The following is a 15,004-nucleotide window of genomic DNA, read 5'->3' on the forward strand; positions in this document are numbered from 1 at the left end:
TAAGTGTATGACTGCTTTACATTTAAAATAATATACAATAATAAGGATATAACCTTTATAATCCATTAATACAGTGTTTTTCTGTGTGATTCTAGAATCAGTGCTGCTGATGTAGACCTACAGTGGAATTTTTCACAGACTCCAATTGAGCATGTGTTTCCTGTTCCCAATGTTTCTCACAATGTTGCCTTGAAAGTCAGTGTTCAGTCCTTGCCCAGACAATCTAATTATCCAGTTTTGACCTGCAGTATTCACACTAATATTGGCCTTTATGAGAAAAGAATTCAACAACATAAACTTAAAACTCATCAGCACCATAATCCAAATGAAGTAGAACAATGTGGTACAAACAGTTCACAGCGTCTGTGTAGCAAACAAACTTGGACCATGGCACCTGAAAGTGTATTACATGCAAAAAGTGGCCCAAGTCCAGAATATACTGCAGCTGTCAAAAATGTCAAACTGTATCCAGGCACTGGCAGTAAATCTGACCATGGGACATCTCAAGCCAATATTCTAGGCTTTAGTGGTATAGGCGATATAAAATCACATGAAACATCAGTGAGAACTTTAAAATCATTTTCAATGGTTGATTCCAGTATCTCTAACCGCCAGAGTTTCTGGCAGTCAGCTGGTGAAACTAACCCTTTAATAGGCTCTTTAATTCAGGAGCGGCAAGACATCATTGCAAGAATTGCCCAGCATTTGATTCATTGTGATCCCAGCACTTCACATGTTTCTGGACATCCATTTAATACTCGAGAGTCTAGTTCACTCCATTCAAAACTTTTCGGGGTTTCACAAGAAAATGAGAATGTGGGAAAAGGTAAAGAAACTTTCTCCATGACTTATGGTAGTCCAGAGTTTACTTCCCCAGAAGACACCAATGAGGGGAAAATTCGACTAAAACCAGAAACTCCTCGAAGTGAAACTTGTATTTCTAATGACTTTTATTCTCATATGCCTGTTGGAGAGATTAATCCTTTGATAGGCTCTTTACTCCAGGAGCGGCAAGATGTTATTGCAAGGATTGCTCAACACTTGGAGCACATTGATCCAACAGCATCACATATCCCCCGGCAGTCATTCAACATGCATGACTCCAGTGCGGTTGCATCTAAAGTGTTTAGGAGTTCATATGAAGACAAAAATTTGTTGAAGAAAAATAAGGATGAGTCCTCAGTTTCCATTTCTCACACAAAATGTTCCTTGTTAGGAGACACCAGTGATGGGAAAAACTTAATACCTAATAAATGTTTTACTTCTTTTAAAAATAATAGTAACGAAAAGTGTTCTTTGAAACGTCAAACAAGAAATCAGTGTCAGAACAATCCTAGTGAAATCATCCAAAGTACGTATCAGGAGACACAGAACAAAAGTTCTAGTTTATCGACTTCCTCAATTTTGTCTCAGCACAAAGAAAATTACTTAGATTTGACAAGCAGATTTAAGGAGCAAGAAATGAGCAATGGAATTGATAAACAGTATTCAAATTGCACCAGTATTGACAAACAGATAATTTGTACAAATAAGTATAAGGAAAAAATAATAAATGAGAACTATAATCCAAAATTCTTTGGCAATCTTCAATCTGATCATTCAAAAAAAAATGACTCAAAAATAAAAGTTACTGTGTTGGAAATGTCTGAATATTTGAACAAATATGAAAGCATGTCCTCAAATAAAGACTCAAAAAGGCCTAAGACATGTGAGCAAAATACTCAACTTAATAGCATAGAGAATTATCTCAATAAAGATAATGAAGGTTTCAAATGTAAAAAGTCAGACCAATTAAAAAATGAACAGGATAAGAAAGAAGATCCAACTAATGAAAAATCCCAAAACTATTCTCAGAGAAGAAGTATAAAAGACTGTTTGTCTACATGTGAGCAACCAAAAAATACAGAGGTACTGGTAAGTAACATCTAATATGTCAAATATAAGTCTCAAATATTTGTTATGGTTTAAATTTTGTTCACAGGAAATCTAGTTATAAAGGCCCAAGGTTCCATTATCTATAGGACACACAATCTGATACAATAATAAACCTACAGAACTAGTATTAACATCCTTGCAAATAACCCACTCTCCTAAGAACAAATGCTAAGTAAATGGAGGAAATAAAGATCATGCTGTTTAAAAAATAGGAAATGGTACCTTTTTAAAAAACTGTTAATAGGGCAGTAATTGTTTTTATGACATGTTAGGTCTATTATTTAGGTCTTTTAGCTCTGTTCTCCCCCTGTTCCCCTATCTTAAAGGCGTCTTTTTCTTCTAGTCAGAAGCACCCAGGCCAGGCACAGTGGCTCACAGCCTATAATCCCAACACTTTGGGAGGCCAAGGCAGAAGGATCACTTGAGTTCAGAAGTTGGAGACCAGCCTGGGCAACATAGTGAGACCCTGTCTCTAAAAAAAAAAAAAAAGAAAAAGAGAAAAAAAGAAAAATTGGCCAGGCACAGTGGTACATGCCTGTAGGCCTAGCTGTTTGGGAGGCTGAGATGGGGGAATCACTTGAGCCCAGGAGTTGAAGGTTGCAGTGAGCTATGATTGTGCCACTGCATTCCAGCCTGGGTGACAGAGTGAGACCCTGTTTCAAAAAAACAAAAACAGAAAAAAACCAACCAACCAAAACAGAAGCACTCAGCTTTTTAATATTTGATCTGTAATTTCAAGAGAATGAATACTATATAATATTTATAAAATACTACTTGGATTTTGTATGTTGCTTGTATGTAACGTTCAGTTATATTACATATTAGGTTTCTGCAAAAGTAGTTGAAGTTTTTGCCATTGAAAGTAATGGCAAACCTCAATTACTTTTGCACCAACCTAATAGGATACTTGGTTCTTTTTGGTACTTCACCATATGGGACAGGTAGGACAGTTATGAGGAAACTGGGACTCAAAGAGAATGACATACATACCAGTAGCTGTACAAAGTCCTTAGTGATTCAACTGGCACCCCCACCCCAGTCTCTTGACTCCTAATCCAGGCTCCTTTCTACTATTGTACCTCCTTTCTATTATTGTACCTCACAATAATCAAGGACAAATTTGTGGACTGTACAAGTCCTTGGTTCATTCCTCTTGTTTAGAAAATGAATTAATTCCTCCTGTTGCCCTTTTTTGTTTATTTCAGTACTTATAAACAATTCTTAGAGCAAAAACAGGAGTCAGAAATCAAATTTGTACTAGCTTAATATATTGTTAGCAGGTCGGACCCAATATTAGCGGTGTGCCCATTGTGCTATGCCCTTGGTCAGTTAATGACTTTCAAAGTGTCTATAGGGAAATCACCAAGCTACTGGTCAAAACACCTGAGTTCTAGTCCTGGCTTCACAGTTTAGTCCTTGAGTGACCGTAAATAAGTCGTATTATTTCTAAAAACCTGTTTCCTCAATTTTACAAGACTCATGATTAATCTCTTGCCTGCCTTAGATTGGTGATAATTAAACAATTTATAAATATTTTGTAGACCTTAATGTACTATATACATAAAAGATATTTTAAGTTATTTTCATTTTATTTGATTCCCTACCAAACCACCTTTTAATTTCTAAAAATCATTAAGCTTCACTTTCCTTTACTTTTCCAAGCAGTATCTCAATTATATGGAAAATTTCTTAAGTACCTTGATCCAAGTCTAAATGACCTTGGTTTATCTTCTTTATCACTCAAATTAGCATTTCTGGACAGAGTTTTAAAATTTTGTCATGTTTCCAGTTTATATTTTTCTTCAGAAGATGTCACTCTAACATGGGGTTTAATCAAATGGTAGTTTCCAGTTTTTTAAAAGTATAATTGTCACAAAAACCTACACCGGCCTTAAGAATGTTCGGTTCTTATGATCCTTTCTGTTATCTAATAGGGAGGCTTAAATCTGGCCATGGTATTTTTCAAGCCCACTAAGATTCATTTTTTTCATGTACCTGTTTTAAATATAATAAACAATTTACTGTGTGCCCCTTCTGAATATTTTACACATGTTGGCTTACTTAATCCCTCTCACTTTGATATGAGGTTAGGTGCTTTTACTAACTCCAGTTTACAAATGAGGACCTTGAGCTAGGAAAATTACATAACTTGCCAGGGTCACAAAGCTAATAAATGGTAGAGCCAAGACCCAGAATAGTCTTTTATAATTTTTATTCATGTAATTTTTATGAATTTCTGATCTTTGGATATAAACTTGTCCAATCCTTAAGAATTAGCCTATTTCTTGTACCACATCAAAAACAGTACTGTGACTGTATTATATATAATTTTTAATTTACAGTGTTTCTTATATTTCTGTGTCATGTTCCACCAAATTACATCATCTGAAAATGGTTCTTAATATTGACAGTTTTATATTTTACAATGTTATACAAATTTTTCCTGTGAGTACTGTAGTCGCCCCTTATCCATGGTTTCCTTTCCATGGTTTCAGTTACTCATGGTCAACCAGGTCAGAAAATAGGTGAGTACAGTACAATAAGATACTTTGAAAGAGAGAAAGACTACATTCACGTAACTTTTATTATGGCATATTATTATAATTGTATTTTATTATTATCGTTAATCTCTTATTGTACCTAATTTATAAATTAAACTTTAGGATAGGTATGTATAGGAAAATATATATATATATTGTTTTGTACTACACGTGATTTCAGGCATCCACTGGGGTTCATGGAATATATCCCCTGAGAATAAGAGGAGACTACCATAGTAGTTTTTTCACAAATTGAAATAATCAGATATTAGTTTGCTAGATGATAAATTCTGAACAAACATGAACATGTAAAGCATTTACATTTGGACATATTTTCTTTAGAACTTAATTTATTCAGCATATTACAATAACCATTTTAGACATTGTTTTCCAATTGGAATATATATAGTGTGTGTAAACATAAGATGTAGATATACAGTTTGAGCATCCCAAATTTGAAATGTTCGAAAATCCCAAACTTTCTGATTGCTGACAAGGTGCTCAAAGGAAATTTTCATTGGAATGTTTCAGATTTGGGATTTTTGCATTTGGGGTGATTAACCAGTAAAGTATATATGATGCAAATATTCCAAAATCAGAAAGAAAATCCAAACTTCTAAACACTTCTAGTCCCCTAGTATTTTGGATAAGGGATATCCCATCTGTATATCACCAACTTCACCAGCAATACCTCAGAATGTATTAGGAATGAGTCTAAAAACAAAAACACTGTCCGAGTTCTTTAAATGATATTTAAATATTACAGTTAACATCTAATTGTTTTCCTAACAGAGGACTACACTGAAACATTCAAATGTGTGGCGAAAACATAATTTTCATTCCTTGGATGGAACTTCAACTAGAGCCTTTCATCCTCAAACTGGATTGCCTCTTCTTTCAAGCCCTGTAAGCATTTTTTTTCTTATCTCATGCTTAGAACTTACATACATCTGAAAGGTTTACAAATAATTTCATTCAAATTTCAATTGAAAAAAATTTAAATATCTTTAAATTTCCAGTTAGGAAACATTTTATTTTTTGACAACACATTTAACGGCTATGTGATAATACAGGAAAAGACAAAAATGTGAATAAAAATGAAATTTATTAGTTATAAAATTTCTCTGAAATTCTTTTGCCTGAAGTTTTAACTGTTATTAGATGTGAAAAAAACAAAAACCATCAAGTGGATTTGTATCTTGCTGATACTAACTGGGTCATCTGCAAGTTAAATCTATTGCTGTTTTTGATTTGGAATCCCTTCACTTAATCATCTTGAGACATATAAATCTCTCCACTCCTCAATTACTAATAGATTTAGAGATCTGAGTGCAGTGGTTAAAAGCATCACTTTGGAGTCACACTGAATTACCCCTAGTTATGCAACACAACCTCTTGGCGTCTGTTTCCTCAAATGTAAATTAGCATGATAATGTCTACCTTCGTGTTGTGAGGATGGTTAGTATCATCCCTCTTGCATGTAAGCAGTGAGTAGTTAGTTCGTATGGCTACCATTTCAGTTAAAATTGAGGTAAGCAGTAAATTGTATAGCAGAACTAAAAATCCGTGTAATTTGCCACAAACATATTTTTAGTTGTATGTGTTTTTTAGTAAGTAAAAGAATACAGTATCTCGCATATGTTCAAAAAATAATTATTGAACAATAGATGTAGAATTTAAATGTATAACTTGGACCTCAGGCTTCTATTTTAGAAAAGTTGAAGTCCAAACAACTTTAAAAAATTCCAAATGGATTTTGTTGTTTTTTTGTATTTTTAGTAGAGACGGGGTTTCACCGTGTTAGCCAGGATGGTCTCGATCTCTTGACCTCGTGATCTGCCCGCCTCTGCCTCCCAAAGTGCTGGGATTACAGGCGTGAGCCAGGGCACCCGGCCATGTTTTTTTAAATTCTTATGGGTACATAATAATTGTATATATTTACAGGGTACGTGTGATGTTTTGATACAGGCATACAATGTGTAATGATCAAATCGGAGTAAATGGATTATCTGTCACTTCAAGACTTTATCGTTTCTTTATGTTAGGAACCTTCCTATTTCACTCTTATTTTTAAATATACAATAAATTATTAACAATAGTTTATATATATAATTATAATTATACAATAAATTATTAACTATAGTCACTACCAAATACTAGATCTTATTCATTGTATCCAACAGTATTTTTGAACCCATTAACCATTCCCACTTTATCCTCCCTCCTCACAACTCTTCCAAGCCTCTGGCAACCATCCTTATAGCCTTTATCTTCATTGGTTCAATTGTTTTTGTTAAGCTTCCCCATATGAGTGAGAACATGGAATATTTGTCTTTCTTGCCTAGCCTATTTCACTTAGCATAATGTCCTTCAGTTTCATTCATATTGTTGCAAATGACAGGATTTCATTCCTCTTATGGCTGAATAATATTCCATTGTGTGTATACTACATTTTCTTTATTCATCTATTGATAGACACTTAGGTTGCTTCCATATCTTGGCTGTTGCAAATGGTGCTGCAGTAAACATTGGAGTGCAACTATCTCTTTAATATACTAATTTCCGTTTTTTTTTTTCCTTAAGATATATGCCCAGCAGTGGGATTGCTGGGTCATATGGTAGTTCTATTTTTAGTTTTTTGAGGAACTTCCATAGTCTTCTCCACAGTGGCTGTACTAATTTACATTCCCACTAACAGTGTATGAGGGTTTCCCTTTTGTTCCATCCTTGCCAGCATCCGTTATTGCCTGTCTTGGATAGAAGTCATTGTAACTGGAGTGAGACAACATCTCATTATGGTTTTAATTTGCATTTCTCTGATTAGTGGTGTTGAGCATTTTTTCATATACCTGTTGGCTATTTGCATATTGTCTTTTGAGAAACGTCTGTTCAGATTTTTTTTGTCCATTTTAAAATAAAACTCCAAATGTTTGACCTACCTAAGAGGTGATTTAAAATGCCCAAGTGATCAGGGAAGAAATTTTCAGCGTCTTGCTGGTGTAAAAAGCACCACAGACTTCTGGTCAGTATGGTAGACTGAGTCAATACAGGAAGATACTTGCCCCTTCCCCCACACAGAGATTCTGGAAGAAGTATAACTTCCAAATGCATAATGTTATGTAAGAACGAGAAAGAAAAATTCCCAAGGAGTAACCTGGGGCAAATTTTGGTCCGCTAGGATATTTGAACCTAAAATAGCAGGGTTCATTGCCCCTGCTGAGAACAGGAATCAAGGCTGTAAGTCTGTAACAATCTTAGCTGAGACCAGATTCTTCATAAAGCCAGGCACAGGGAAGACTGGCCTTCTACAAAATGAGAGAGGGGAAAATATATCCATGTATTTACTCAGGGGTGGAGTACATGGGAGAAAAAGAAGCACCTGAAAGAAATCTTGCCTAAATCTAAGCCACACATGGTAGGGGTTCTGAATTTATGCTACCTATGAGATTCAGAGATATCTAGCTAAGAAATAGCCATAAAAACTAAATTGGAACCCATTAAATCCATTTAGTATTAGTAGGGGAAACATGAAACTATCCCACATCTATAACCCAGGGCAGCGAGGATTTATTTTTATAGAAAATACCTCTTACTGAAGATGACCTTAGAGGAAAAAAAATTACAAAGCACCTTAAAAGAATCAGCAGGAGCAAGAAATGGGAGGATGCACTTACAGGAACTCTGTTATCAGAGCAACTTGAGAGTTAAAAATAACTGTTTAAAGTGTTCTGGGAGATAGATGAAGGCAAAGATAGGGAATTTAGATGAAAGAATGTGGATTTGAACTAAATAGAAATTCTAGATATGAAAAATGCATGAAGTGTATACACACACATGCATACACATACAGATGAATTAAACAGCAAACTAGGATCAGCTCAGTAGAGATTTTGTGAGTGAGTAGACAAATATTTAGGAAGCATCTGGAATGAAGCACAAAAAGGAAGAGAAATAGTAAAATACGAAAAAGCCATAAAGAGAATGAGATGTTCAATGTAAGTTTGGTAGAAGTTTAAAAAGAAGGACTAAATAGAATAAGAAAATGCAATATTAGAAATGAAGGTAGAGAACTTTCCAGAATTGAAGACATGAGGGTTTAGATTGAAAATTTCACAATAAGTTCTTACCACAGTAAATAGCATGGTGCACTTGTACAACTCTCCAAAATGTTGAGGTGGTTTAAATTTTCAGTGTCATCTGTTTCTTCAGTCACTAATTAGACCAGAGAGTCAGGTACACATATTTAATATTCTAGAAACAAAACTGTCTAACTTGTATGTTGTATATGATTTTACCTTTAATTAACATTTAGGTCTTTGATTTTAGGATATTTTGAGCTAGGTGGTGTTTTGCTTTAAATGTAATTTGGTATACAGTGATGGTTGAAAACCTAGGAGTGTAGTACTTTTCAAATCTATTCTCTGTAAAGCATTAGGATTCTTGGAAATGTTGCAGTAGGTGGAATGGGCAAAGGGTGGGCAGTGCTGGTGGGGCCTCAGGCTCCTATCTCTATTTCAGTTTTCTTTTTTTTTTTTTTTCCTTTTTATTTTAAAGTTGGAAGTGTTTCCCACCTCCCAGAAAAATAGAGAAGTATACAAAAAAGCAAAATCTTCCTTATATTATATATTGGAATTCCATGCAGGATTTGGTTTTGGAAAAAACTGTTTCTGCTTCTTAAAAAATCAAAACCTAGTAAAAGTGCTTTTATTAATCATCTGTTTTTTCAACACTAGTTAATAAAATAAGGACAATATGTAATGAACAGCATGATTTTAAATAAGCTATTATAGGAGAAGTTGTAATATTTCAAAGATATGCTTAAATTTCATTTAAAAAGTGTTTTATCAATTCAAGAAAAAAATTAGTTTTTTTTTTAATATCACAAATGATCATTTTGACCTTAGGTTCCTCAAAGAAAAACACAATCAGGTTGCTTTGATCTGGATTCTTCATTACTACATCTGAAAAGCTTCTCATCTAGAAGGTATTTATCTCAAAATACATTTGTGTGTTTCAAACAGAATTTCACAAAATTCTGGTCTTTAACAATAAATAATGTTGATTCTAAAAATCAGAATTGTAACAGGAATCTTTGAGTATGATACCATGTACACACGCAGTTATTAAGGATGAACGTGGAAGAAATTAAGGCAATGAGTAGCAACTATATAGTGGTCATCGTAATAAACTCTTACATTGGTTTTGAGTGGTTTTATATATTTCTAGTTATTAACCTCTGCTACCTTTTACTCTTTCAGGGAAAAAAAAAACAACCTTGGCCATTTTTTTCCATGTTGGCAAATAATACTCTGATTATAATCTTTAGTCACACAATTTTGCCCTTGTATTCTCATTCTTAACTGAAAATAAGATTGATATAGAAGTCTGCATTATTATTTATTTCCAGTAGATGCCACTATGTGATATGTTCTAAATTCCACCTCGAAACCTTTTAGGATGTGTGTATGTGTGTTTATAAAATATAAAATATAAAGAAAGATAAAATCTGAGAATTTTAAACTTGAAACTTTATATTTTAAAATTTGGTAACATTAATTTATTATGGTAGTTTGAGTTGTTCAGATTTTCTTAATTTTGTACAAAAGTAAATAATATTGTGCCTTGGCTTGGTGACTCACACCCGTAATCTCCAGCACTTTGGGAGGCTGAGGCAGGAGGATTGCCTGAAGCCAGGAGTTTGAGCTGTATGAGCTATGATGGTGCCACTGTACTCCAGCCTGGGTGACAGAGTGAGACCCTGTCTCAAGATTTAAAAAATAAAGTATTGTGGCTAATGTGTTCTTTTGCTGATTTGTTTTTCTAATAGTCCTCGACCATGTTTAAACATTGAAGATGATCCAGATATTCATGAAAAACCATTTTTGAGTTCTAGTGCTCCACCTATAACAAGTCTTAGTCTCCTAGGAAATTTTGAGGTAATGTGCTTTGAAACTGTTCTTTAAATGAAAATTTTATACCCTAGGTTCCAGGGTGTCATTTTATGTCTTTAACTTTGGTTGTGAAAAGGAAAGAAATAATTGTCTTTTTTCAAGCCTTGAAATTACCTTTTTTATTTTATTTTCACAAGAAAGGAAGTCAGAATTGTTGGCAGTGATGTCTTAGAATTGGATAGCTGGTAGTGGAGAAGAGAAGACCTGATGAAGTCAGGTTGGATTGAGGAATCTGTTACTTAAGCCAGGAGCATAGATTTGACCACATCTTCTTACTTGGTAAAATTGGGTCTGGGACCCAGAGAAAATAATGGTGGGCTATTAGCAGCCCCCTTATAATCAGGGAAGTTGATTTGCAAAACCAAAAGGTTCTCTGTACTTTATTTGCAACTTCTTTGTAAATCTACAGCTATTCTAAAGTAATAAGGTTATTTTTTAAAAATTCAAATAAAGATTTCTGATATGTTTACTCCCAATATTTCTACTTGGGGTCAAGTAGAAATCATGGGTTTCAATTGTCTGTAATTAGAAATCAGCTTAACCTTAAACGTGAACTTGTAAATGACATTTTTAAAGTGATTTTAACTGGTGAGTTTTTTAGAAGAAAATAATTAAAATTTTATATTTTTAAGATAAATAGTTTTATAGGAGTTGTGTTTTGATATATTAACCATTTGCTTTATAACTGTTTTACTAGTGAAGCTATCTTTCAAAGTCTTAGTGGAAATGAAAAGATATTTCATGGTAAGTCTTTTCCATGTCACTTCCAAGGTATCAGTTCAGAGATGTCAAGATCTCTATTCCTCTTTGTCATCAAATTAAAATTGCATAGGCCATTGTGAGGGATGGGTGGCTCAGCAACCTTTGTACTACAAGAAATTATTTTTCTTGCTCCTTTTGAGGCATGTACTACAAAAAATGTGTAAGTGAAAAAGAGAGCAGTCTGATATGTGCAAACTTTGGAAAAGGGAATGTATTAGACTGTTTTTGCATTGCTATAAAGAAAGGCCAGAGGCTGGATAATTTATAAAGAAAAGAGGTTTAATTGGCTCACAGTTCTGCAGGCTTTACATGAAGCATGGTGCTGATGAGGCCTCGGGGAGCTTTTACTTATGGTGATAGGCAAAGTGGGAACAGGCACATCATATGGTGAGAGCAGGAGCAAGAGAGCAAGAGGGAGGTGCCATATGCTTTTAAACAACGAGATCTCGTAAGAACCTACTATTGCAAGGACAGAACCAAGCCATTTGTGAAAGATCCACCTCCATGACCGAAATACCTCCTACCAGGCCCCACCTTCAACATTGGGGATTACATTTCAACATGAGATTTGAAGGGGACAATATGCAAACCATGTCAGAGAAGATAGTTAAAGATCAGTACACAGTTTTTTTCAGAGGATTCTGTTTGTGCAGATATATATACATTTTTCAAGTGACTTAAGGAAGAAATAGAGATGTTCTGAGACTATCCAACCCATAGGTCTTATTTATAATGAATTTGATGTTTTCTTTTTTTTTTTTTTTTTTTTTTTTTTGAGACGGAGTCTCGCTCTGTCACCCAGGCTGAAGTGCAGTGGCGCGATCTCGGCTCACTGCAAGCTCCGCCTCCCGGGTTCACACCATTCTCCTGCCTCAGCCTCTCCGAGTAGCTGGGACTACAGGCGCCTGCCACCACGCCCGGCTAATTTTTTGTATTTTTAGTAGAGACGGGGTTTCACCGTGGTCTCGATCTCCTGACCTCGTGATCCGCCCGCCTCGGCCTCCCAAAGTGCTGGGATTAGAAGCATGAGCCACAGCGCCCGGCCTGATGTTTTCTTAAGTAAATTACAGAAGATATTTCCTCTGCTTAGTGAATTTGACATTCTGTGCAATAAAAGATGGGGTTAGACTTGAATCACTAAAATGACACATTAGACTTGTTTAATGAAAACAGGGCAAAGTCTTATCCCTGTAATGTTGTTGGGGGAAATCATGATCCTTAGACATTATTTGTGGGGCATTAGGTGGAGTCTGGAAACACATAGACACAGAATAACACCCAAATAGTCTAATAGCTAATAGTCAGCCTTTCTTGCCACCATTTAGAGCAAGCTTGTCCAGCCTGCGGCCCAGGACAGCTTTGAATGCAGCCCAACACAAATTCGTAAACTTTCTTAAAATGTTGTTAGATTTTTTTGTGTGATTTTTTTTTTTTAAGCTCATCAGCTATTGTTAATGGGTGTGTATATGTATGTATCTATATATATATATATATAGATAGATACATATATATATGTATTTTTTTTTTTTTTTGAGACAGAGCCTCACTCTGTTCCCCAGGTCTGAGTGCAGTGGCGCAACCTTGGCTCACTGCAACCTCCGCCTCCCGGGTTCAAGCAGTTCTCCTGCCTCAACCTCCCAAGTAACTGGGATTACAGGAGTGCGCCACCATGCCCAGCTAATTTTTGTATTTTCAGTAGAGACGAGTTTCACCATGCTGGTCAGGCTGGTCTCAAACTCTTGACCTCAGGTGATCCACCTGCTTTGGCCTCCCAAAGTGCTAGGATTACAGGCATAAGCCACCACGCCTAGCCAATGTTAGTATATTTTGCATGTGGCCCAAGACAATTCATATTTTACATATGCCCCAAGACAATTCTTCCAGTGTGGCCCAGGGAAGCCAAAAGATTGGACACCTCTGATTTAGAGTTTTCTACTGCAAAACCTTGTCATCATCCATTCAATTCATCTGTCCTGTGATTTTCTTCAGTCAGTTCAGTCCAGCATAATACAACCATTGGAAATGAGTTATTTTTCCTATATGAGGGAATCTTAGTGCTTTCTGTCACTATAAAATAGCTTGTATATTCTATAATTTTATATAAATGTAGTCACACAGTATTTACTCTTAGGGGGTGGCTTGGGGATTTATTTAACTCAGTGTCATTGTTTTTAAGATAATCCATGTTGTCCTGTGTATCAAGAGTTCATTCGTTTTTATTGCTGTTGTATGGATAGACCACAGTTTGTTTATTCATTCACCTGATTGTAGACATTTGGGTTGTCACCAGTTTGGGGTTATTAAAAATAAAGCTGCTATAAACATTTGTGTATGAATTTTTATGTGGACATAAATTTTCATCTCACTTGGGTAACTACCTAGAATAGAATAGAATAGAATAGAATAGAATAGAATAGAATAGAATAGGTAATAGGATAGATGTATGTTTAACTGTTAAGAAACTGCCAAGCTATTTTCCAAAGTGATTATACCATTTTAATTTGCATCAGCATTGTATGACAGTTCTAGTTCTTCCACATCCTTGCCAATGTTTGCAATGATCAGTCATTTTCATCTTAATTATTGTGGTTTTAATTTGTATTTCCCTGATGACTATTGATGTTGATCCTCTTTTCCTGCACTTACTTGCCAAATAAGCATATATGTTTTCCAAATATTTTTTCCAAGTCTGAAGTTTGGCTGTACATTTTTGTGACAGTGTCTTTACAAGAGTAAAATATTTTAAGTTTTTTGATGTCGAATTTATTAACATTTTCTTTAATGAATCTTACTTTTGATGTTGAATCTAAAAAAACTGCCTAGCCTAAGGCTTCTTTACACTAGTACTGTTGATATTTGAGTTAGATAATTCTTCTGAAGGGCTGTTTGTGCATTGTGGGATGTTTAGCAGAATCTCTGGCCTCTACCCACTTGATTCCAATAGTACCCCTCTGCCTAGTTCTAGCAACCAAAAATGTCTTCATGTATTACCATATGTCCCCTGGGCGAGAACCACTGGCCCAACCCGAGGTCACAAAGCTTTTTTTCTGTTTTGTTCTGAAAGTTTGTGTTAGCTCATACGTTTAGATCTGTGATCTATTTTGAGTTAATTTTTACATGATAGGAGGTGTGCAGTCAAGGTTCCCTTTTACGCATATGGATGTTCAGTTTTCTAGTCTTGAAATCAGGTAATGTGAGTCCTAACTTTATTGTTCTTCCTCGGAATTGCTTAAACTATTCTAGCTCCTTTATTTTTCATATAAATTTTAGAATCATCTTGTCTATTTCCACAAAATAGCCTGCTGAGATTTTGTTTGGCTTACATTAATACAGATCAATGGGAGGAAAATTGACATCTTAAAAATACAAAGTCTTTCAATCCGTGAAATCCATTTATTTATATATTCTTTTATTTCTTTCATCAGTGTTTTATAGTTTTTAGCATGCATATCTTGGACATCTTTTTTTTTTAATAGGGGTAGGGACTTTTCTTTGTCACCCAGGCTGGAGTGTAGCTGCGTGATCATACCTCATTGCAGCCTTGATCTCCTGGGTTGAAGCAATCATCCCACCTCAGCCTCCCAAGTCGCTAGGACTCCACGCTTGTACCACTACACCCAGCTAATTTTTTAAAAAAATTTTGTAGAAATAGGGCCCTGCTGTGTTTGCACAGGCTTTTCGTAAACTCCTGGCCTCAAGCAATCTGCTCACCTCAGTCTCCCAAACTGCTGGGATTACAAATGTGAGCCACCACGCCTAGCCCAGATTTTTGATATCTTTTTGTAGATGTATACCTAAGTATTTCATGTTTTCTGG

At 35.2% G+C, this 15,004-nt stretch overlaps 1 protein-coding gene across 7 annotated transcripts in view; it reads left to right on the top strand.

Annotated features, from left to right (window-relative positions):
- The window catches only part of FAM214A (family with sequence similarity 214 member A), a 97,787-nt gene that overhangs the window by 68,326 nt on the left and 14,457 nt on the right, over positions 1-15,004 (top strand). For all 7 annotated transcript variants that reach the window (XR_004030430.1, XR_004030429.1, XM_030814070.1 and 4 more), the window contains 4 exons: positions 96-1,914; positions 5,268-5,381; positions 9,380-9,459; positions 10,303-10,411. Coding sequence is in view for 5 of the 7 variants with exons in the window: in XM_030814070.1 (XP_030669930.1) it covers positions 96-1,914; positions 5,268-5,381; positions 9,380-9,459; positions 10,303-10,411 (2,122 nt within the window). In the remaining 2 variants the exon portion in view is untranslated. The remainder of the gene's footprint in view (positions 1-95; positions 1,915-5,267; positions 5,382-9,379; positions 9,460-10,302; positions 10,412-15,004) is intronic.

Source organism: Nomascus leucogenys, chromosome 6 (genome assembly GCF_006542625.1).
Source record: "Nomascus leucogenys isolate Asia chromosome 6, Asia_NLE_v1, whole genome shotgun sequence".
NCBI lineage: Eukaryota > Metazoa > Chordata > Mammalia > Primates > Hylobatidae > Nomascus > Nomascus leucogenys.